The sequence below is a fragment of the Odocoileus virginianus genome, chromosome 11 (genome assembly GCF_023699985.2).
Source record: "Odocoileus virginianus isolate 20LAN1187 ecotype Illinois chromosome 11, Ovbor_1.2, whole genome shotgun sequence".
Classification (NCBI taxonomy): domain Eukaryota; kingdom Metazoa; phylum Chordata; class Mammalia; order Artiodactyla; family Cervidae; genus Odocoileus; species Odocoileus virginianus.
In genome coordinates this window covers 19,272,389-19,296,623 of record NC_069684.1, presented here as the reverse complement: position 1 = coordinate 19,296,623, position 24,235 = coordinate 19,272,389, and the positions used below count along the sequence as shown (strand labels likewise).

At 38.9% G+C, this 24,235-nt stretch overlaps 2 protein-coding genes across 5 annotated transcripts in view; one reads left to right on the top strand and one right to left on the bottom strand.

Moving 5' to 3' along the window:
• SOAT1 (sterol O-acyltransferase 1) overlaps positions 1–24,235 on the top strand; it is a 66,976-nt gene that overhangs the window by 30,819 nt on the left and 11,922 nt on the right. For 3 of the 4 annotated variants that reach the window (XM_020868787.2, XM_070474008.1, XM_070474010.1), the window contains 5 exons: positions 15,801–15,949; positions 17,295–17,354; positions 18,362–18,469; positions 19,279–19,561; positions 23,852–23,930. In XM_020868787.2, the coding sequence (XP_020724446.2) occupies positions 15,801–15,949; positions 17,295–17,354; positions 18,362–18,469; positions 19,279–19,561; positions 23,852–23,930 (679 nt within the window). The remainder of the gene's footprint in view (positions 1–15,800; positions 15,950–17,294; positions 17,355–18,361; positions 18,470–19,278; positions 19,562–23,851; positions 23,931–24,235) is intronic. The other variant, XM_070474011.1, reaches the window with a different exon arrangement.
• On the bottom strand, positions 21,619–22,948 carry LOC110121574 (outer mitochondrial transmembrane helix translocase-like). The gene has a single exon (XM_020868788.2). It carries the CDS (start codon positions 22,893–22,895, stop codon positions 21,810–21,812), a length of 1,086 nt encoding a protein of 361 aa, XP_020724447.2. The 5' UTR covers positions 22,896–22,948; the 3' UTR covers positions 21,619–21,809.

Sequence of the window (24,235 nt, the reverse complement as noted above, 5' to 3'; positions counted from 1 at the left end):
AATTTACTTGTTCTTTTCCCATGTGGGTCTTAGAAATAATTTTAAAGACAAATGAAAAGAAACAATCTTCCTAGTCATTTGTTATTTGCTGTCATGTTCCAATCTGGTTGGCACACTTTTCCCTTAATGTTTAAAGTGAGAACACTGGACTAGTTATCTGCAAGCTCCCCTTCAGCTCTAATAGTATGCATCATTGTTATGTATGTAGCTAACTTAAACTTTTGCTCCTAATTCTCTACTTCCTATTGTAAACAGAATAGTTAATCTATAGATTGTATTGGGCAACTCTTTGTACTCTATGTAACTAGAGTTGTCAGATATAAATACAGTATATCTAGTTAAATTTGAACTTCAGACAAACAACAGATAGTTTGTTAATCATCATGCAATATTTGAGACATAACCTAGTCTCAAAGCTAGTTGTTAATCAAATTCAAATTTATTGCTTAGTTGCTAAATTGTGTCTGACTCTTTTGTAATCCCAAGGACTGTAGCCAGGCTCCTCTGTCCCTGAGATTTCCCAGGCAGGAATACTGGAGTGGATTGCTATTTCCTTCTTTGGGGATCTTCCCAACCCAGGAATTGAAGTTGTAAAGATGTTAAGATTGTCAAGCAAACTCTTTAGACCTAAGGGAAGAGAAATGAGAGAGATGATGGCATTAGTGGGTTGAACTGATTGAATTTCTTAAAGTCACTTCTAGATCTAAATGCCATCATAAAAAACTTTGAAATACTCAATTAAAAAAAATCTGGTGCTGGGGGGATCATACGGCATTGTGTAACTCTCAGTCATGACCTTTTAAAAGCCTCGTAATTGTGTTGTAACAAGCCTTTAAAGATCTTGGAACAGTCCAGTTCAGTTCAGTCACTCGGTCATGTCCAACTCTTTGTGACCCCATGGCCTGCAGCAAGCCAGGCCTCCCTGTCCATCACCAACTCCCGGAGTTTACTCAAACTTGTCCATTGAGTCAGTGATGTCTTCCAACCATCTCATCCTCTGTCGTCCCCTTTTGCTCCCACCTTCAATCTTTCCCAGCATCAGGGGCTTTTCCAGTGAGCTAGCTATTTGCATCAGGTGGCCACAGTATTGGAGTTTCAGCTTCAACATCAGTCCTTCCAGTGAACACCCAGGACTGATCTCCTTTAGGATGGACTGGTTGGATCTCCTTGCAGTCCAAGGGACTCTCAAGAGTCTTCTCCAACACCACAGTTCAAAAGCATCAATTCTTTTTACATTCCAGCTCTCACATGACTACTGGAAAAACCATAGCCTTGACTAGACCGACCTTTGTTGGAGCAGTCCAAGGGAGATTCAAATGATTAGATTAGAACTACATTCTCTGCAGTAGTAGAGAAATTAGCTATCTTTAACATGGTGTTTTTTTTTTTTTTTTTTTTTTGGTTGCAAATAACAGAAACCTACTTTGCCTTATTTAAGTATAAAAGGAAGTATATTTGAAAGATTAATGTATGTCATAGAATCCTAGGAGAAGTTGAACACTCAGACTTTGGAAAGGGTGTTTATTTTAATGACAAGAGTTCAGCTACTTCTGAATTTTTCAGTTAATAAGTTTTCCAGTCAAACTTTCTAAACTCAGAGTTTCAGGTCTACGAGTGAGAGAATTGAAGTTTGTTCAGAAGGACAGGGCCATATGGCACCACCCTAACCTAGATTTGGGGTGCCTCTTCTCACGTTTGAGGACAATTTCCAGAGGAAATTGAGTATATTGAGAAGAGGAAAGAGGATATCTTTACTATATATATTTGTAGAACTTTTATCAATGTACACGATTTTATAGGGGAAATGTTAGGTCTAATGTGAAAATTGGAAGGAATGAAAACTTTCTATTTCCACTTCTTAAAAATATACATTTATGTTTTGTTTGTTTCTTGTATACCATTTCTAGTCTTGTTTTTCACATCAGTATCTAATGCAGCTGCCTGACCATTAAAGGAGCAATCCATAATGAATGTGACTGAAATGGAATGTCTGCAGATGAGCACTCCTCTTCACACTTTGATTTGTTTGAGTAAACTAAAGAAGTTTTTGCATAATCCTTGTTTATTGATTTTTTGGAAGACCGCTAGAAAGACAGTTCTAAGTGTTTTCTGCCTAGAAATTCATTGATCATTTGTATAAGTTGAGGTTAGCTTGTGCTATAAGAGTAACACAGAGTGGACCCAAATAATTGTGACTTAAACAAGATAGAAGAACATTTTCCTCTCGTGGGAATGATCTGGAGGTGAGAGGTCCACAGCTGGTGTGGTAACTCTGGTTCCTTCCTCCTCCCTGTCTCACCATTTGTAGGCCATGACCCATTTTCTCATTGTCCAAGTGGCTCTAGCCATTTCATCTGAGACTCAAAGAACAGAATTGATATAGGGAAAGAAACAGGGGCAAAGAACAGGTACCAGCTGTCATTTAAGGAAGTTTTCTGGAGGTTCGGTCAAACCAATTTTGCTTGTATCTCATTGGTAAGAACTTAGTCTCCTGGCTACAGCAAGGTGCAAAGGGAGACTGGGAAATTTATTTATTCTGGGATTTAAGTGCCCAGGTAGCAAATTAAGGGTCCTGATACTGAGGAACGGGGTGGGAAATGATAGGTTGACTGGTAACAGTCACTGCAACAACTGTCTATTGTAGTTGACTACCTCTGGTCTTCTGATCATTTCTTACCTTCTGGCTGTGTAAGTGTGACTACATTCTTCTATTTCCCTTTCTGCCTTTTCTTATTTAAATACATAAATGTGTTAGTCTCTAGTCTACTTGGAACCTTGAGAAAGTTCATTGTTCTTTATGATTTCATCACTTATTTACAAAATGAAGAAATGTCCCTCCCATATACTGCCTTTGGGAGTATTCAGTAATTTAGTTCTGTGAACAACACTTAACTTGGTCCCTTGTTCTGTCAGGTACTATGTTAGGAGCTTAGATTTTGGAGAAGTCATTTTTCATGCTAGCTGATAATACTACATATAAAATGGATAAGTAAGAGGAGCAACAACTGAATTAGATACCTTTAAAGTGTTCATTGGAGAAGGCAGTGGCAACCCACTCCAGTACTCTTGCCTGGAAAATCACGTGGATGGAGGGGCCTGGTAGGCTGCAGTCCACGGGGTCGCTAAGAGTCAGACACGACTGAGCGACTTCACTTTCACTTTTCACTTTCATGCATTGGAGAAGGAAATGGCAACCCACTCCAATATTCTTGCCACGAGAATCCCAGGGACGGGGGAGCCTGGTGGGCTGCCGTCTATGGGGTCGCACAGAGTCGGACACGCCTGGAGTGACTTAGCGCAGCAGCAGCAGCAGCAGCAAAGTGTTCATTGAAAGCTATAAAATGATGTTACTGTTAGTTGGTATTTGTGATAAGAAATTATGTGATTTTAGAGCTCTATTGAAAAAATTACAGGTGGTTACTCTCTGTTTTATAATTAATGAGAATCCAAAATATCAAAATTAGTAATGTTCTACATATCACTGATTGAGGTACTTTCTTTTTGAGTATTTGTTTTCTTTTTGAATATTTGTTTTCTTTTTTAGTGCCAAACAAAAATCAGTGGAGTATTAGATTAAGTACTTTCTTCAAAAAAAAAAAAAAGCACAAGGTTTAACAGATTTTATTTTAATGTTGTGATACCATATCACAACAGGAGGATTGTTTTAAGAACAGGAGGAATATATTTTCTTAATGTAAGTGTTTTTCTGGTTGTAGAAGTAGTATAGGCTCAGTGTAGAAAATTTATACGAGATAAAGTATAAAAAGGAAACACAACCCATATACCCATCACTTGGAAATAATATTTTGGTTTATTTCCTCCAAATAATTTGTTTTCCTTCTTGTATCATACATGCAGATCCAAGTAGACACATGTAGGCATTTGTGTCATAGATCAAATCAATGGCAATAATCAGCATCAATTTATATAATCAGTTTGTGTATTTTTCTTAACATCATTTTGTGGGCTTTTTTTGTGTGTGTTAAAATATTCTTTGAAAATGTGATTAAAAAAAATGATTTCATGATAGTCATTTATATGGATACATCATTTGGTAACTACTGGGAATGTAGTTTTACTCCTTTTTTATTTTCTAACATTTAATAATGGCTAATGAAGTGCAGGAGATAGGCAGTGATGTTGAGAAGCAGTAAAATATACCATTTGGATAGTTAAGATGAGAGAGCTACCTAAGTAGGTTGAGGTTAAAAAGTGTGTTTCAGGTCAGTTTAGGCTGATAACAATGTGATATCAAGAATATTAGAAAAAAAAAATATTAGAGTCTAACTTAAGTTGGGAGATAGCCCAGGATGAATTTTATTTTAAACAAAGAGGGATTAAAATTCAGAGCTCTGATTTCATTAGTTCTTGGCTTATCTTGAATTTTGGCTTCCTTATTAAGGACTATGTAATAGTTATACTCAAGACATTTTTGTTCCTTTGGAGGAGGAATTTATTACAATGCACTACTTAGGACTGTAAACTTCTGCTAAACAACACCTTTTTACTATATTACCTGCCATTTTTAGGCTACATGTACGTACATCATTGACTTTTTAGGTTTTACTTTTTTGACTTATGTTAATCATATAGAAAATATTTTATGTAAAGTATGGTGGAAAGCAATATAATGTAATGTGAACTTAGGTCATATACTGGAACTCTGATCCTAGTTCTGTAGCCTACAAGTGGTGACCTTGGGTAAGTCACATCACTTGACTTGTTCAGGCTTAGATCTCTGATGTGTAGAATAGGCATTCTGTTACATACTTCAGAGATTGTTTTAAGACTAGAAATTATACATAAAAGCCCCTTAGAGAGTATCTAGCATAAAGCAGTCATTTAATTAGTAACAGTCATTGCAGACAATAATAACCACAGTGATTTTTACTCCCCTCCACTTAATAGTTTCCACAAAGAAGTCAGGGCTATGGTTTTTTTTTTTTTTTTTAATATCTACTTTCTGCTTTATATTAATAATAGACATTGAATAAAGTGAGCAGTTGTATGAGTAGGAATTTGGTGGCAGGAGTTGATTTCAAAAACTGTTAGGAAATGTATTTATCACCTATTTTCTTGGCAATCTCTTTGCTGGCTGTGTACAGTCGTTAACAAATATACATAGTTTTAAAGCCAAATGGGGAAGGTAGACATTAAGACACCAAAAAAGAACTATATAGCATTTCAGATTGTATTAAGTGCAGTGATGGAAAAGAATAAGATGCAGTAACTTTAGAGTGAATTGTCAGGGGAGACCTCTCGGACAGTCAATTTAAACACTGTATTAACCAATTCTATTGTGTTACTGACTTTGCCTGAAGGTCAGGTTTCTGGTTCCATACCACTGTGAGGTTAAAAGATTCTCTGTGTAAAGCCAGGCAGTGAATCAGAGAAACAAGTAATTCATGAACTAGTGGTATGACCTTATGGAGTTAGAGTATAATTTATTTTTAAATTCCTTTTTTACTTACTAAGTTACCATTTTATTAGAAAAAGATACAACAACTCAGGAACAGCCAGGTGGGAGAGACGCACAGGCAATTATGGGGAAGGACGCAGAGCTTCCATGCCCTCTGAGGGTGCCATCCTCCCAGCATCGTCATGTGTTTACCAGCCTGGAAGCTCAAGAATATAATATTTTGTGCTCTGTGCTCAGAGTATATATTTTTACTTGGTGTTTCTTTCTCTCAGCCTACTTTTTTTTTTTTCATGCCTCTGTAAGGGTTACTTTATCCAAAAACAACCCTACTCTTTTCTCATTTTAAGATTCAGTCCAAAGTAACCCCTGTTGGAAGGCTTTTTATTGTAGACGCGTTTTCCTTCTAAAGTGCAAATGTGAATATGTTTGTAAACCTTGTGCTTATTAAAACACATTATGGTTTATTATAGTTTCTAGTTGTCCTTAGGATAAAATGAAAAAAATCCTTAAGATGAGTGAATTCTCTGGCAGTCCAGTGGTTAGCGCCTCTCACCTCTTACTGCTGAGGGTGCTGGTTTGAGCCCTGGTTGGGGAACTAAGATACTACAAGCCTCGTGGTGTGCCCAAAAATAAAATCTTAAAATGGCTTAAAGGTCGGTCACGAACGAGACCCTTTTTGCTTCTCCAGCTTCATCTCTGATCACTAGTGCGCGTCTTCACTGTGTTCTGACAGTAGGGTCTTTGTTTCATGGTGGTGGTTCTGGATGCTTAAGATCTCAGAGCTTGTCTTCATCAGCTGCTTGTTTTAAAAAACAAAGTTCTTTGGTAAATTAGAAAAGCAGGGTGCTTAGATAGTTTCTAGTTAATGGTCTGCCTCCTTCCATCATCCTTCTGTCCATCTGTTGTGCTGGAACAATCATAGTCCATGGCTGGCTGAAATGAGTGTTAATAGGGATGAGATTGAGAAGATAAACAAATTAGAAAGCCTATAATCTTCAGCCTCCTTTTCACATTATTGGTAGACATTTTTAGACAGATTTATTGTGGTCACGTCTTGAAGTTCCTATTAAAACCAATTTCATCTAATAGAAGAACTCAGAAGAAGGCAGAAGTGGAGCACTCCTTGTACTGTTTTTCTGGAATGACAGTAATAAGAAGTCACTCTTTATTTTTCATCAGTACTTGGATATGTGAAAGAAGGAGGCTTAAGAAAGTTGATCGTGTCCACAATAGAGTTCTTCCTTATGTCCCGGTGGCAGCAGCTTCTATCAACTTTAATTCCTCAGAGAAAGAGAACAAAGGCATTGTTGATGAAAAAAATTAGAAAGTCCTTTTAAAAAAGAAGTGAAAATTTTTATTCAAGCCAAATTGAGGATTATAACCTGGGAACAGCCTCTCAGAAAGTTCTAAGAACTGTTCCACCTATGAGAGGTCATAGATAGTTACATTTTGAGTCAGAGGCTGTACATTAAATGACATTATTGACAGTTTACAGAACCCCCATGGGAACTATGGGTCATGGGGACCCTTTCCAAGATTAAGGGGGAAGGTTATCTCTGAAGGAGTTGTGACCCTTGAGAAGATTAGGAAGGTATGTTATCTCCTAAGGAGGTCAGGTTAATGCAGGTGCATAATACATGCTAAAGGGGAAGGAGGTTTGGAGAGGCAGAGAAAAAGTTTCTTTGATCCATCTTGTCTTCCCATAAAATGTACATTTTATGTCATCAGCATTAAGAAATGCCTTTATCAAACCCAAGTTTGTGTGCCTGGTGCACTATGAAACCAAACAAACCGAAATGTCAGAGTTTAGAGCAGAGAAAGGTTTATTGCAAGGACCAAGCAAGTGTTACTCAAAAAACTGGGTTCTCTCCTTGGTAGGTGTTTGTTGAACCAAAAGACAACTAGGGCAAAGAACAGGAGAGTGATTTATTACTTGGAGAACTCTGGGGGTTTTTCCCAAAATAGTGTCTCTCCAGCAGCGAAATTTGGAAAGTCTTAACCTAAGGGTACATACATACTCATGAAGGGGCTTGAACTGAAGAAAATTCAGCATAAAATTGGGCCAGAGGTCAACAGAAGCTTTAGTTGATTAGAGGTCAGCATTATTCCAGCTTCCACCTTGGTGAGGACCTTAGTTCCTGCTGAACTGGAAGTTTTATTGTATATCCCTTGAGGAGGAACTAGGATTGATTAATCGCTGAACTATTGTTTTTTGAGTCTTTTTCCTTTGTTCCATGCATTCCCTTACTTCCCTTAAGATCTTTAATTACGGAGACCTGTTCAAGGGCAAGCATTGTGACCAAACTTACATCACAAAATTTCTTAAGGCCAAAAATGGCTTCTCTTTTGTCAAGAAAACCATGCCTAGTTTTCTTTCTCTGGGGACTCTCTACCCTACCTGCCTGCACAAGGAGAATGTATGGCTCATGCTCAAAAGACCTGAACTCCTGGTGGTTTTCAGGGAAGAATTTTTAAAGGCAACTTTTGGGGTGACAGGGCAGCATTTGGGGAGATAACGATAGAGTGGTAACTTTCTTCTGATTGACTGGTAAAGAGGTAACAGGGTGCTATTCCAGGAATCTCAAATCAGCAACCTTATGGTTGGACCAGTCTGCAGTGTGAGCCTGAAGTTACCATCTTCCACCTGGAATTATTCCTGAAGAACAGTTTGAAGATATGTATCAGTTAGTTATGAGTTGAAAAGTAGTTGACTGACTGACTCTTTGTGACACCACAGACTGTAGCCTTCCCAGGCTCCTCTGTCCATGGAATTCTTCAGGCAAGAATACTGGAGTGAGTAGCCATTCCCTTCTCTGAGGGATCTCCCCGACCCAGGGATCAAACCTAGGTCTCCCACATCGCAGGCAGATTGTTTGCCATCTGAGCCATGATATTCCTCCTTACTATATCCCTTGAGGAGGAACCAGGACTCTGTTTTACTGTTGAACTGTGTATCTTGACTGCTTTTTCTTTGTTTCTGCATTGTTGCTGTTGTTCAGTTGCTCAGTCGTGTCTGACTCTTTGTGACCCCTTGGATTGCAGCACACCAGGCTTCCCTGTCCTCCACTATGTCCCAGAGAGCTTACTCAAACTCATGTTCACTGAGTCAAGTGATGCCATCCAACCATCTCATCCTCTGTTGTCCCTTCTCCTCCTGCCTTCAGTCTTTTCCAGCATCAAGGTCTTTTCTAATGAGTTGGCTCTTTGCATCAGGTGGCCAAAGTATTGAAGCTTCAGCATCAGCCCTTCTATGAATATTCAGGGTTGATTTCCTTTAGAATTGACTGGTTTGATCTCCTTGCAGTCCAAGGGACTCTCAAGCGTCTTCTCCAACACCACAGTTCAAAAGCATCAATTCTTCGACGCTTAGCTTTCTCTGTGGTCCAACTCTCACATCCATACATGACTACTGGAAAAAGCATAGTTTGACTGTACAGACCTTTGTTGGCAAAGTAATGTCTCTGCTTTTTAATATGCTGTCTAGGTTGATCAGAGCTTTTCTTCCAAGGAGCAAGCATCTTTTAATTTGCGTGTTTCTGCATTAGTAACATCTAATTAGTATGAATCCATTCTTTGGGATGCAGGGAAGGTTTAGGAGGCTCAAACCTTTTTCCTGCAGCTAAGAAATAGGGAACACAGAAAGGCTTTTATACCTGGAAGGGTCCCACAGGGTCCTGCTTAGCTTCACTTCCACTGAAAGAGTAACTCAAAATGTAAAAGTGAGTTAAGTTTGTTTCAGGAACCTTATTCAGGGACCCTGAAGCCCAGGAAATAGTCTCTCAGTGACTGTTAGGGGAGTGTTCAAAAGAAGCAGGAGAGAAATCAGGAGATCTGTGTGTGTGTGTGTATGTTATTTTTGCCTGGAAAAAACATATAGTCATGCATAGAAAGATTACTGCCAATCAGCTTACTGTCTAGGAGTCTGTATTTCCAAAGCACAGAGTTTTTCTCCATTCTGAATTCTCCCGGGGGCAGCGGGGGGCTGTGGACAGGGTGACTGCACTGCCTGTGGCTTGATCCTTATAGAACTAATATGGTGGGTAGCATTCTTTGTTTACAGTAGAAGTTTTGGAGTATAAGGGGAAAAGGAATGTGAACGAGAATGGTCTGATTGCCAAGGAGGGTGATGATAAGGAGATTGCTGTAGTCTTTGGAAATTGCAAGTTTTTTGGCATGTGTGGCAACAGCTGATCTGTGGGCAAGATGTGACTAAGGCACAGAGTTCGTGCCTTGAGAAGCTGACTGAGTAAGTTTAAGTTGAGTTAAGTAGATTAAGACCTGATTTCAGCAGCTATTACTGATACCTTTGTAACACATATTATGTGTACCCCCCGCCCATGCTTCTGGACTTACTTAACCCAGTACTTAATTGAGAAGGGTCCTGATTCCAGAGTATGATGAATCCAGTGAAAAGAAATGGCTTAATTACTCATTACCACATCTCAAGATCCCAGGCTTCTTTTTGCAATGCTGAGTAAGATTTCAGTGAGCTGATATGAATAGGGGGTAAAGTGTTAAGACCAGAAATGGTTTAGCCCCTCTCCTGCCATCCTCCCCTTCTTTTCTGACTTCACCTCTTATCACTCTTTTGCTTCAACTATGATATCCTGTTTCCTTGCTATTTCTCAAACATGTCAAGGGTGTTCCTGCCTCAGGCCTTTTTACATGTATGCTTTTTTCTTTCTGGTACTTTTCCTACATACAAATCAACTAACATGCACTTTTTCCTTCTACAGATCGTCTCAAATGTCATCTTAATCTTTGAGGCTTTCCCTGACCTCTCTATGAAAAGTAACACCCTCTTTCCCTGAGTCCCTCTTTATTTCTTGCCTTAACACCATCTGGCATACTGTATGTCCTGTTTACCCTCGTTGGAATTTTAAGTTCCATGAGGACAGGGACTAGGCTTTGTTCACTGCCATCTCTCACCAGTGCTACAAGCAGCACCACAACAGTGCCCAGAACTGTACCTAGCACTCAGTGGAATGAATGAATTCTTTCCTTTCCTCTCTTTCAGTATATTTCTGCGTTGGACAACATTTTGGTAGTTGGAAAAAACCCTTGATTTATTAAGCAGTTCAGCTCTTTTGCTGCTGCTGCTCAGTCGCTTCAGTTGTGTCCGACTCTGTGCGAGTGCAAAAGCATTAATAGGGTTTAATGAGAAAAGAAACTTTTTTTTTTTTTTGAGTGTCACTTTTTTGAGTGTTTTGTTTTTGGTTGGGGAAGCATCGTACCTATTGAAAAATTTCAGAATGAAGAGGGGCATGTAATTGAAATGAAACAAGCAAAAGAAACTAAAAATACTATTTGAATAACCTTAATGTGAACAAGTAATTTTATAAAACTCCTTATTTCTTCCAGGGGACATAGGTTCTCTATGTTTTGTCCTTAAAACTGTAGCAGGAAGGGGAACCCTTTCTAGGGCCTGAGAATGGGCCCTTGTCTAACACTGGGAGATGAATTGTCTGAGAAGACACACGTGCTGAGAAAGCAAGAGACTTTATTGGGAAGGAGCACCCAGGTGGAGAGCAGGAGGGTGAGGGAACCCAGGAGAACTGCCCTGCCGTGTGGCTCACCGACTCAGGTTTTATGGTGGGTGGGATTAGTTTTCAGGTTGTCTAAGACTTAGGGTCCTTCCTGGTGGTACATGTAACACTCAGCCAAGATGGATTCGAGTGGGCATTCTGGGAGGTTGGTAGGACATATGGACTGGCATCTCCTTTTTCTTTGTGACCTTTCCTGAATTCTTTTGGTTGGTAGTATTAGATTGGTGCAAAAGTAGTTGTGGTTTTGCATTGTTGAACTTTGCCATTTGATGTTGGAATACATTCTTAAATAAATGTAGCTGTGTTATACATCTTCTTAATGTGCATTTCTTGCTTTTTTTTAAACTAATGACTTACTAGTTGCTGTGTATTTTATATTTATTTTAGACTAGGAAATGATCTTAGACAGAAAGCAAATTCGAGCGATTTTGTTACTCGAGTTCAGAATGGGTCATGAGAATCAGAGACAACTCACAACATCAACAACACATTTAGCTCAGGAATGTACAGTGTACATGTAATGAATGTACAGTGTGGTGGTGGTTCAAGAAGTTTTGCAAAGAAGATGAGAGCCTTGAAGATGAAGATTGCAGTGGCTGGCCATCGGAAGTTGAAAATGACCAATTGAGAGCTGTCATTGAAGCTGATCGTCTTAAAACTATACAAGAAGTTGCCAAAGAACTCAACGTCATCCTCAACCATTCTTTGGTCATCCAGCATTTGAAGCAAATTGGAGAGATGTGAAAAAACTCAAGAAGTTTTTGCCTCATGAGCTGACCATAAATCAAAAATATCGCTCCATTGTCTCTTATTCTGTGCAGCAACAACAAACCGTTTCTTGATTGGATTGTGATGTGGGACAAAAAGTGAATTTTATATGACAGCCAGCAGTGATGGCTTGGTGATTGGACCAGAAGAAGCTTCCAAGCAATTCCCAAAGCCAAACTTGCACCAGAAAAGGTCATAGTCACTGTTTTGTGGTCTGCTGCTGGTCTGATTCACTACAGCTTTCTGAATTCCAGCAAAACTATTACATCTGAGAAGTATGCTCAGCAGATCAATGAAATGCATCAAAAAAACTGTAATGCCTCCTGCCAGTATTGGTCAACAGAAAGGGCCCGATTCTTCTCCATGGCAATGCCCAACTGCATGTCACACAGCCAACACTTCAAAAGTTGAACTAATTGTGCTACAAAGTTTTGTCTCATCCACTATATTCACCTGACCTCTTACCAACTGACTACCACTTCTTCAAGCATTTGGACAACTTTTTGCAGGGAAAACACTTCTACATCCAGCAGGAGACAGAAAATGCTTTCCAAGAGTTCGTCGAATCCTGAAGCACAGATTTTTATGCTACAGGAATCAACAAACTTTTCTCATTGGCAAAAATATGTTGGTTGTAATGGTTCCTATTTTGATGATAAATATATGATTGAGCCTAGTTATAATGATTTAAAAGTCACGGTCTGAAGCCACAATTACTTTTGCACTAACCTAACAGCTTGTCTGGAGAAGGAAATGGTAACCCACTCCAGTATTCTTGCCTGGAAAATCCCATGGACAGAGAAGCTTGGTAGACTACATTCCGTGGGGCCACAAAGAGTCAGACATGACTGAGCGACTTCACTTTCAATAGCTTGTCAGTTCCACATTCCTTTCCAGGATCTCCAGTTGTTAAGATAGCTCATGCAAGTGACTGCTACCTTGCCTGACCCAGGTGGGCAGTTTCAGTCAGTATTTCCCCTAACAAAACCAGCCAACATCATTCACATTTCCTGTTTTGTCTAATATTTCCTCTTTCTCTGTTTTTCATCATCTTATCTCTTCCATTCACTTTCCAGTCAATCTTAAGTCCTACTCACTGGGGTCTTCAAAGGTTTTAGTTTAACATTCTGCTAGAAAAGGCATTTCCAGTCATCTCTGCTCTGCTTTCTTTGCTAAGTTTTTGGATGTTCTTTGAGTCTTTTCACTAATGGTTATGTTGCTCAGGTGACAGGTAGTCTACTGTGTATCATTCATATGTGTATATCTCATATTTTCCATCTCCATCCGCTATTATTACTGAGCAAAGTTTGTGTGCCTGATGCACAGTGAGGCCAGATAAACTGAAACGTTAGAGTCTGAAGCAGAAAAAGATTTATTACAGGGCCATACAAGGAGAACATGTGGCTTGTGCTCAAAAATCCCAAACTTTGTGATGGTTTGTGGCAAGTTTTCACAGGCAGAATTTGGGGTGAGGGCTACAGATTATGGCTTCCTTCTGATGGGTTTCCCTGGTGGCTCAGATGGTCAAGTGACTGTCAGCAATGCAGGCGACCCGGTTTCAATCCCTGGGTGGGTAAGATCCCCTGGAGAAGGAAATGGCAACCCACTCCAGTACTCTTGCCTGGAAAATTCCGTGGCCAGAGGAGCCTGGTAGGCTACAATCCATGGGGTTGCAAAGAGTCAGACACGACTGAGCAGATTCACTTTCTCATGGCTTGTGGGATCTTAGTTCCCTGACCAAGAATGACCAGGAGTTGAACCCGTGCCCCTTGCAGCGCAACAGAGTATTAACCACTGGACTCCAGGGAAGTCCCTGCACTGTGATTTCTTCAGTGCTCCGCCCTTGTTTTTGCATTCCATTCCTTCCCTGATTACCACTGTTTGAACCTACCCTTTGTAAGGAAGGTCAAGGAGGCTGAATGAAACCTGTTTCCTGCAAACAAGAAACAGACAGACTTTTGTACTCAGGAGCCCCATAGGATCCTGCTCAGTTTCACTGTCCTCAGGGCTGGGATTTCAGTGTATTCTCACTGCCCAAGACCTCTCCCCACCCCACCCCCCGCCCCAAACATTTGAGAACTCTGGGAGAAAGTAGTTTGAAAAGCTTTCACATAGTTCCATTAGATACATTAATATTTTAAGGCTTTGCTTTTAAAGGACTTGGTCAAACTGTTAAGAGTCCAGGACTTTCCTGATGGTCTAGTGGTGCCGTGCAGGAGACTTGAGTTTGATCCCTGGTTGGGGAACTAGGATCCCACATGCCATGGAGCAACGAAGCCAGTGCTCCTCAACTGCTGAGCCCGCATGCCACAACCGGATAGTCCATGCACCACAACGATAGATCCTGCACAATGCAAGGAAGAAGATCCTGGGTGCTACAACTGGGATCCTATGCAGCCAAATAAATAATTAAAATGTGCAGCAAAATAGAGACACTGTATAATCAAAATTAAAAGTCACATTATGTCCATAGTTAAGGTATAGAGTATTACACCAGTCCATTCTAGGGTTGTTAGATGTTACCAGACGAAGAAGAGGCATCACATGTGATTGTTGTTGAAGGTATTCGCAGACTTGGAGAAAGTCTTTTCCTTGAAGTGGAGATGTCCACCACAGGAAGCCTTCCACTGATGAAGTGGGGAGTGTTCCGCAGACCCAGCAGTTAGACCGATTGTGGAATGCAGCATAGGAGTGAGCCCAGGACAGGAAGGCATTGTCTTGAGGATCAAATGGCAGACTCAGGATTTCTGGAGTCAGCAGAAGTAGGCTCATATAGATTATCAGGCCCATTTAAGAGACCCTCCAACTGGCCACCGTTCGCCGTCCTCCAGTGGGTACCGTGGCCATGCAGTATCACATAGGAAGACCAGGTGTTTCTTCTTTAAGCCCTGGGGATCAAATCTATCCCAGTTTTTCAGGATACAGTTCAAAGGAGTGAGGCTGGAATTACTAGCTCCCATCTTGTCCTGAAGGATCCCGGACGAGCCCCCAAGATGAAAGGTTGTTGCTGAACGCTTAGACGCGGGATTCTTGGCCTCCGGAGGAGACGAATTCAATCCGGGGCCAGAGACGAGGCTGGATCGCTCAGAGCTTTTGTGTAATAAAGTTTTATTAAAGTATAAAGGAGATAGAGAAAGCTTCTGACATAGGTATCAGAAGGGGGCAAAAGAGTACTCCCCAAATAAATATTAAAACCAAATCAAACAAAACAATCCAGAAAGCAAAAACAGAATCCAGAAAAAAGGCTACTTCAGATATTTTAGGCTCAACCTAACTAATAGAAGAGAGAGCATTTTTTTTTCTTGGAGAAATTAGTAAGTAATACTTTGTTTTTCTTTGTATAGATGAGTCCTGCCAATTTAAAAATACCACAGTTTACAATTTGAGCATCCACAGTAGGTGGCCTGTTGTAATTTGAAGAAATTTTTTTGGCCAATACTTTTCGAAAACTCTGAATTTGTAAGTTTTTAAGTGTTAAAATGTATAACAATTCTGTTATAAATGTATGTGTTATAGAGTAGATAAATATATAGCTATGGAGGTAGGAATAAATACTGTATAAATGTTGGATTCATACAGTAATGACTTATAAACACTGGGTACTTGGCACTGAAGGGTTTTCTTGAAAAGCAAGGGGACTTAAAATTGTATAATGGTGACATAATATTGAAGTTTTACTTTGTTTTCCATATAAAAATTTGAAGAGAAGAAAATACTGTTATTTTTAGCATTTCTGTCATTTTGGTTTTATATGTCATTCAGAGGAGTTCATTTAGTAGACATAAATCATCATGTTGCTTTTTCAGTAGCTGTTTCTGAAACTACAGTTCAGATGTATATAGAAATCACTCTTCTGTTTTTACTCCTGTGAATTAATTTAACATGGATTTCTTTTCATCAGCTCTGTTTAAGAGTACCCTTTAGGGAACCGGGTCGGAGAACTAAGATCCCACATCCCATCCCGTACAGCCAGAAAAAAAAAAACCCACCAGAGAACCCTTTAAAAAAATGTTAATAACTCATAAACTAGTTAGTTCTTAATGGTTTTCTTTGTCTTAAATTTCTAGGAATTGAAGCCCTTTTTTATGAAGGAAGTTGGCAGTCACTTTGATGATTTTGTAACCAGTCTCATTGAAAAATCCGCATCATTAGACAATGGTGGTTGTGCTCTCACATCCTTTTCTATTTTTGAGGGAGACAACAACCATAGAGCTAAGTAAGTACAAATAATAGTTTCTTTTAATGCACACGTAGATTCTAGTACAGCTCAGTGGGAAAATGCCTGGGTTCACACCCTAGCATCACCTTTTTTTGGCTGTATATTGCTGTTTTAACCTCTTGAAGGGTGGGTTTCTTCATCTTACTATGTGGATTATAACACACGCATACCTCATTTAAGACTATACTGACTCATAACGTGGCCAGCACTTGTTGAATTCTTTACCTTTAAACGAAACAGTGACCCTATGAGGCAGATACTATAACTGTCTGCATATTACAAATTTGGGAAACTGAAGCAGAGAGCAGTTAAATGTCCAAGATAACACAGTGGGAATTTGAACCCAGAGTCTTGTCTCCAGCATCAGTGCTCTTCGCTATATCATTATCTTGCCTCCCTGTTATACTCTGTACAGTACTTATAATAAAATGCAAGTAGTTATTCTTATTGGTCAGTCACGCAGAGCCATAGGGGGAAGGGAGGGCTGTCAAAGGCCAGTGTGTGCTAATTTACCGTTTTGTGCTTTCCTTGATTTTATGCCTCTTTGGTCTCTGTCAGTCTGCTGTTCTGGAGAAGAGTTTTGATCAGGAGAGTCACCAGAAGTCCTAGTGGTACTACAAGAAACCCTGAAGAGGATGATAGAGATAGCTGTTAAAATGGGAGGTTTTAGTAACTGGAGGCACCTTTTTAAATCATGAGGCTGTTGGTGATTGTTGGAAGACCTTAGGGGTTGTTGTTGTGAAAGTCACTCAGTTGTGTCCAACTGTTTGCGACCCCATGGACTATATAGTCCATGGAATTCTCCAGGCCAGAATACTGGAGTGGGTAACCTTTCCCTTCTCCAGGGGATCTTCCCAACCCAGGGATTGAACCCTGGTCTTTACCAGCTGAGCCACAAGGGATCATAAATACCAGTGCCATTTTGGAGGACAGATCAACAATAGTATGTGAACTGAGTAAAGTATGGCTGCAGTCTTGTCCTTAGAAATATTTAGGAGAAGGAAAAGTGGTTGTCAACCTGTCATTCCAGGAATGCCTCTCTCTCCATAGGGGCTGGCCAGGCATTTCCAGAAGGCTTAAGTGCTGTTCTGGTTAGGTTTGCCCAACATCTCTTCCTTCCTAATCAGATGTGTCTGCACCTACCTCATAGCATTGTTCAGAAGGAGCAAATGAGATAACATGCATAAAACCCTAACACAGTACCTGGATCATAGTGAGAAGGCAGTTAGTTAATATTACAAGCTATAGTTGGTAGTATTTATTCCTTCTCTTTATCCATAGGTTTAAATTTCTTGTAATACTTGAAGTACTCATATTTTATTTTAATTTTTGGTCTTCCCAGAGATCTGAGAGCACCTCCGGAACATGGAAAGATTTTTGTTATAAGGCGATCTGTCTTAGAGTAAGTATTTTTAGTTGTTTTGGTTATTTGTTTGAATTTTTAAAAATCAGGCTATTCTGATTGTTAGAATCACTGTGTAGTCTATGAATGTTTGTTCTGTGTTCATGTAATCCATTAGTTTTGATACTTCTTTTTGTACATTTGCCATCTCTTGCTCCTCCTTTGGTTTTTTTGGTTCTGCGTCTGGTTTCAAAAGAGAAGTTGTACATGAGAGTGGTTATTGGTCCTCTGATAAGTTCCTTAAAGTTGTGCTTCAGAGAATTGGTTACCCAAAGAGCTGGAACAAAACTTTCCCAATTGAGTAAACCACTTTTGAGAGAGTATGGCTGCCTTCTTGACACATAAGCTTTTTTCATTGCTCTTTGGCTAGGCTTTGAGACTTGATAGTTTCCTCAAATTTACTTATTTTAGAACCCTAGTTGTGTAGATTTTTTCCCTTAATTATTAATATTTATTTATTTGGCTCTGCTGGGTCTTAGTTGAGGCACATGGAATCTTTAGTTGCAGTGTACAAACTCAGCTGCGGCATGTGGGATCTAGTTCCCTGACCAGGGATCAATACCCAGGCCCCCTGCATTGGAACCTTGGAGTCTTAGCCACTGGACCACCAGGGAAGCTTCCTTATTTTGTTTATTTTTAATTGAAGGATAATTACAATATTGTGTTAATTTCTGTCGTGTATCAATATAGATCAGTCATAGCAGTTATGTAGATTTTATGGGGGGAAAATAGGCTATGTAGACTAATTGCGGCAACCTCATTTGTGAACTGAAAATTAAAAGTGCATTTTGAGTAGGTGATGAACATTTCTTTTGAAATGCTCTGTGAGTAGGTAATTATTATTCATTTCTTTATAAGAATACTGATACTCATTAGTAATATTTCGTGATTACTGTTGAGAAGTTTTTGGAGCATGGATTAAGCATCTTCTGAACTACTTTGAAGTAAAGTCTTTAATATTTGATGTTTTAAAATATTGATTAATTTTATTTGAACTGAAATTACAGTGAGCTGTTTGAGGTGGACCACATCAGAACAATATATCACATGTTCATTGCCCTCCTCATTCTCTTCATTCTCAGCACACTTGCAGTAGATTATATTGATGAAGGAAGGTAAGACAGCATACCTGTTTAGTGGATGCATGGGGTAAATAATTCAGTTAAATTGCTTCAGAAAATCCCAGAAGAGCTGGTTCAAGAGTGAGATCCCTCTCTCTTGAAAAGTACAACCAAAAAGAATATTAGAAGTTTTATTACTTTTAATTTTTTAAATAGTCTGTTTTAATAGACCATGTTAGTTGTTTCTAGGTAAATTTTCCTGAAAATTTAGAGAGAATTTTGTATATATAACATCAATTTTTCTACTGTGGTATGTATTATAGGTTGTTTCTAAAAATAGGGTAGCTTATTGGAATTTAATGTTTGAAAAATGTGATATTTTAATGTAAAAAATAACTAAAAATGACAATGATAATCATACATTGAATTATGTGCTTTACTAGTAAAATTTGAGATAATGATGTGATGTGTATTAGATTTTCAGATTGTATTATTTCTTTCTGAAAAAACCATCGTTTGTACATAACTGATTGCTGTTTGAACATTTCAGATATTAACTTTGCCATAGACTATTTCAGAGTTTAAAATACATTAATGTGAGAATCTACTCTTTGGGAAATTCAGAGTCTTATTTTAGTATGTTTGATAGCATATGTTCCAAGACCATATTATCCTGTGGCTTTTAGAAAATAAATAAATTGTGAAGTGGAGGCTTAGGAGCACAAATGTTACATCCATGACTTCTGTTCATTAGTGTTGTTTCCTGCAGTTGAGGGTTTGGGGTCTGAAAGTTTTAACTTTATGAATCGGCGTGTATTTACAAAGCCCACGTCTGTGTTCTTTCTCTGTGTTTTTCTCCCCAGGCTGGTGCTTGAGTTCAACCTCATGTCTTACGCTTTTGGGAAGCTTACGATCGCTATGTGGACGTGGCTCACCATGTTCATGTGTACACTTACAGTTCCTTATTTCCTGTTTCAACGCTGGGCCAGAGGCTATCACAGGACTGCTCATCCAGTGGTCTATTCTTTCATACACTGCTTCCTTTTTGTGGTCTTCCAGACTGGAGTTCTAGGTATAGGACCACTTTATGTTGTGTTAGCATATACACTACCACCAGCTTCCCGGTGCATCGTTATACTTGAACAGGTAAGATTTTGAGTATGCCTAGTGCAATGATTGGCTTAGTTAGTAATAATAATTCAGTTACTTTTGTTTATTAGTTGGATAAATTTTCATATCTGGTTCTTTAGGCTCTTAATTATAAAATTAAAGTGTTAACTAGATCATCTTTTAAAATTCGTTCTATCTTCAGTGTCTGATTCTTGATAATTTAAATAAATTGAACTATTCTGGATGAATTCAAATTTAGTTCTTGAACATTTTTTTTTAGAAGCCGTCTAAATTAGAAAATATTTTTTGTCATTAAAAACTCCACTTTTAAAGTGTCAGATTGATTGTTTTGTCATTTAACCATCTAAAAGATTTATTTTGCTTATACACCCTTCAGAATTTTCTGACTTACATTGGCTATCTGTAATGTAACAATGGATTGGTTCAAAATGGGAAAAGGAGTACATCAAGGCTGTATATTGTCGCCCTGCTTGTTTAACTTATATGCAGAGTACATTATGCAAAATGCCGGGCTGGGTGAATCACAAGTTAAAATCCAGATTGCTGGGAAAAATAACAACAACCTCAGATATGCAGATGATACCACTCTAATGGCAGAAAGTGAAGAGGGAGGGACTACAGAGCCTCTTGATGAGGGTGAAAGAGGGAGGTGAAAAGCTGTCTTAAAACTCAGCATTCAGAAAACTGAGTTCATGGCATCTGGTCCCATCATTTCATAGCAAATAGAAAGGGGAAAAGTGGAAGCAGTGACAGATTTTCTTTTCTTTCTTTTTTTTTTTTTTTTTTGAGGATGAAATATTTTATTTTTGGTATTTTGTGTTTTGCATCAATTTTTCAATCATCTTCACAATTTTTCAAAATTTGAACCTCTGCCCCACCCATCATTCAAAGAACAAATGATGAACAAACTATCCAATGGGTTCTTGTGAGAGACTTATTATCAAAGAAATTAATGAATAACTCATAAATAACAACAGAGTTTTCAAAGAAATACAATAAAAACAAAAATTCAGAAGGCAGCTCAAGATCATATCGTGCCATTTTCCTCATGCTTGTGTTTTAAGTGCCTATAACAGAATTCTGGTTAGTGACATTTTGGACAAAACGTGTCATCTTTTGTGCACACAGCATCAAACGACTACAGATACAATAGGGGGATTCTGATGTGTGTATCTGTACTAAGCAGGGCATAATTTATAATCTGCTAAGAAAACAAAAAGTCAGGATTACAAAATGGATATTTTTAGCACATTTAGTAACAGCTAGTTTTAAACTATCATTTCATTTTTGATGACCGAATTATATTTGACATAATTAAGGAACATATATTTTTAAAATATTGAAAACCCATGGTTATAACAGAACTATTACATTAAACAAAGAAAGGAAAAGTCACATACATGGGCTGAAAGGCACTGAGGTTTTTCAAAGCCATTCTTTTGTGAGGCTTTCAGCCCACCTTTACATATATCAATAAAAAAAGTCTCTACTCAGCATGCTTGCAGCAAGAGGTGAAATTGGTGTTGATCACACAACTGCCTGATAACCATTCAGTGCTGATCACTGAACAAGCATTTTTATTTAATTATCCCGACAACCATAATAGAGCCACATCTAAGTTTCTGATGTCACTGACTTCAACTATTCAACTCCAGAGAAACACTCAACTTAAAAAACCTGAAATAAGTGACAACTAGAAATGGCTGAATCATTGTACCTTTTAGACACAACCATTAATCTTAGTTTTGCTATATGCTATTTGGTACTTTTTGATTCACTAGTTGGATAAAAAAAAAAGTTTCTGTATTCAAACCTATCTACAGAATGTCAATATAAAATGTGTGAATATATACATTTAATATACACACACGCACACACACACATACACACACTCTCACATATCTAGAAATCACATATCCAGCACTTAACCACATCTCCAATTCTCACTAATGACTCAGTAAATCATCTGTTACCTTAAGACCAGCTTAGACGCTATAAGGCTGCAACATATGGCTAAAGAGGTCAAACACAAGCGCCCACAGTCAGGCTGATTAAATTGTTCCTCCTCATGATTTTTCACAAGTAGTAATACCATTTATATAACAACTATGTCTCAATAACTTAGAATTCAGAGTATAAAACCAGTGTCATGAACATAAAACTCTCTCACTGTTGAAAAAACACTCCTCTTTCAGTTATTTCCACTAATGATAAGAGGGTACACCAAACTAGTCATGTTGAACTGTACAAACAATCTTTACTCTTAATCTAAACAAACATGTGTTAAAACATTCTGAAATGCTGCATCCTTTGACTTCTTCATCTTTTCAATTGCCCGATGCAGGTCCTGTTGTTGCACAGGTCGAATTTCATCTTCATCATGGCTTTCTTCCGATGTAGAATTAACATATTCTCTGACACAGAGGAGGGCAGCATCTCGACACATTTCTTTTAGGTCACTGCCTGAAAACCCATCAGTTTCCTGGGCAACTTCTAACAGATCCACATGCCTATCCACATTTTCATTTTTCAAGATGAGTTTCAGGATTGCTTCTCTTTGTTTCAGAGCAGGCTGGTTGATATGGAATCTCGTGGGCATTCTCCTCATTATAGCTGAGTCCAAATCTTGAGGACGATTAGTAGCTCCCATCACTATGACCTGGCAGCTATGATCAGTATCCAATCCATCCCAGAGACTCATAAACTGAGCTTTCATCATGGCTGTAGCCTTATGGTCAGAACTGGAACGGTTTCGTAGAAAGGAGTCTATCTCATCTATAAAGATGATGGAAGGCTGTAGCTTTATGGCAAGGGAGAAAACAGCAGCAGCCAGTTTCTGAGATTCTCCATACCACTTATCCGTCAGTGTTGAAGGCTGAAGGTTGATAAATCGACAACCTGCTTCTTTGGCTGTGGCCTTGGCAGTCAACATTTTACCACAGCCTGGAGGCCCGTAGAGAAGCACACCCTTTGGAGGCTGTAGAAGCCTGGAATTTTCAAACAAATGCTTCTTTTTGATAGGTAAGATGACTGTGTCTTTCAGATCTGTAATGACATCATCCAAACCTGCTATATCACTCCAAGTAACATGCATGTTAAGAGGGTCTACTAGATGAGCAGCAATACTCATTTCATATTCTGAAAGCTTCACATTTTCCACACCAATTTGTTTCATTAATTTTTCTGCCTGTTTCTGGGCTTCTACCTTTTGCTTTCTGGTTGGATCAATTGCATCTACCATCCATTTAATTGTAAAGTATATTACTGCACCAAATATTGTCAAATGGAAAATTAAACCAACAACTTCATTCCAACTCAAGGGACGAGAAAAGGTTTCAGCATGTACCATCTTGATTGTTAACCCCCGGGGTTGAAACAGCGGCCGCAGGAGCCCTTACCAGCCTTACACCAGATTTTCTTTTCTTGAGCTCCAGAATCACTGTGGGTGGTGAGTACAGCCATGAAGTTAAAAGGTGCTTGCTCCTTGGAAGAAAAGCTATGACAAACCTAGACAGCATGTTAAAAAGCAGAGACATCACTGCTGACAAAGGTCCATCAAGTCAAAGCTATGGTTTTTTCAGTAGTTATGTACGGATGTGAGAGTTGGACCGTAAAGAAGGCTGAGCACCAAAGAATTGATGCTTTTGAACTGTGGTGCTGGAGAAGATACTTGAGAGTCCCTTGGACTGCAAGGAGATGAAACCAGTCAATCCTAATGGAAATCAGTCCTGACTATTCATTGGGAAGGGCTGATGCTGATGCTTCAGTACTTTGTCCACCTGATGTGAAGAGCCAACTCACTGGGGAAGGCCCTGATGCTGGGAAAGATTGAGGAAAGAAGAGGGCATCAGAGGTTGAGATGGTTGTCTGGCATCACCGATTCAGTTGGCATTAGTTTGAGCAAACTTTAGGAGATAGAGGACAGCGAAGCATGGCGTACTGCAGTCCATGGAGTGGCAGTCGGGCATGACCACCACTGATCAGCAGTAACAGCAGTGCTCTGCTTGGTTGTCTGAAATGCTCTGTTTGATGAAAAGGACTATTTCAGGAGACTTTCTTTGAACAGGCTGTTAATTTCTCAATTCATAATATACATGTAATAGAGGTGTTAGATGCAAAGTAATTTGAGTAATAATATATCCCTCTTTAGAGTTCTTCACTGTTTAGTCCTTTAAAGTGAGTTTGAGTTGGCATATACAAAATTAATAGCTCTTTATATGATTATAGTCTTGTGCTGTTCAGTGGTTGCTTATAGGAGACAAGACAGTGATAGAAAAGTCATCTTTCCTTCCTTCTCCTTTGCAGATTCGTTTTATAATGAAGGCCCACTCATTTGTCAGAGAGAATGTGCCTCGGGTACTCAATTCAGCCAAGGAGAAATCAGGTATGTAATTCCAGAAGTCAAAGGATTGTTCATAGGGTATTTCAACCTTAGGGTGTTTACTGGGATTGATTGTATATTACATTCTGTAGATATTATGTTTGGTTTTAAATACAAGGATCCAAAAAACAAAACACCCAACTTGTTAGGAAGGAGGAATATGTATCTATATCTATAATATCTATATCTATCTATCTATCTATCTTATCTATCTATCTGTATATATGGTCTGCATTGATTTGGAAGACTTTCTTGCTATTTCCTGACTGTTTCCATTTTACCTTTGTAGCAACCCAAATTTAAAAACA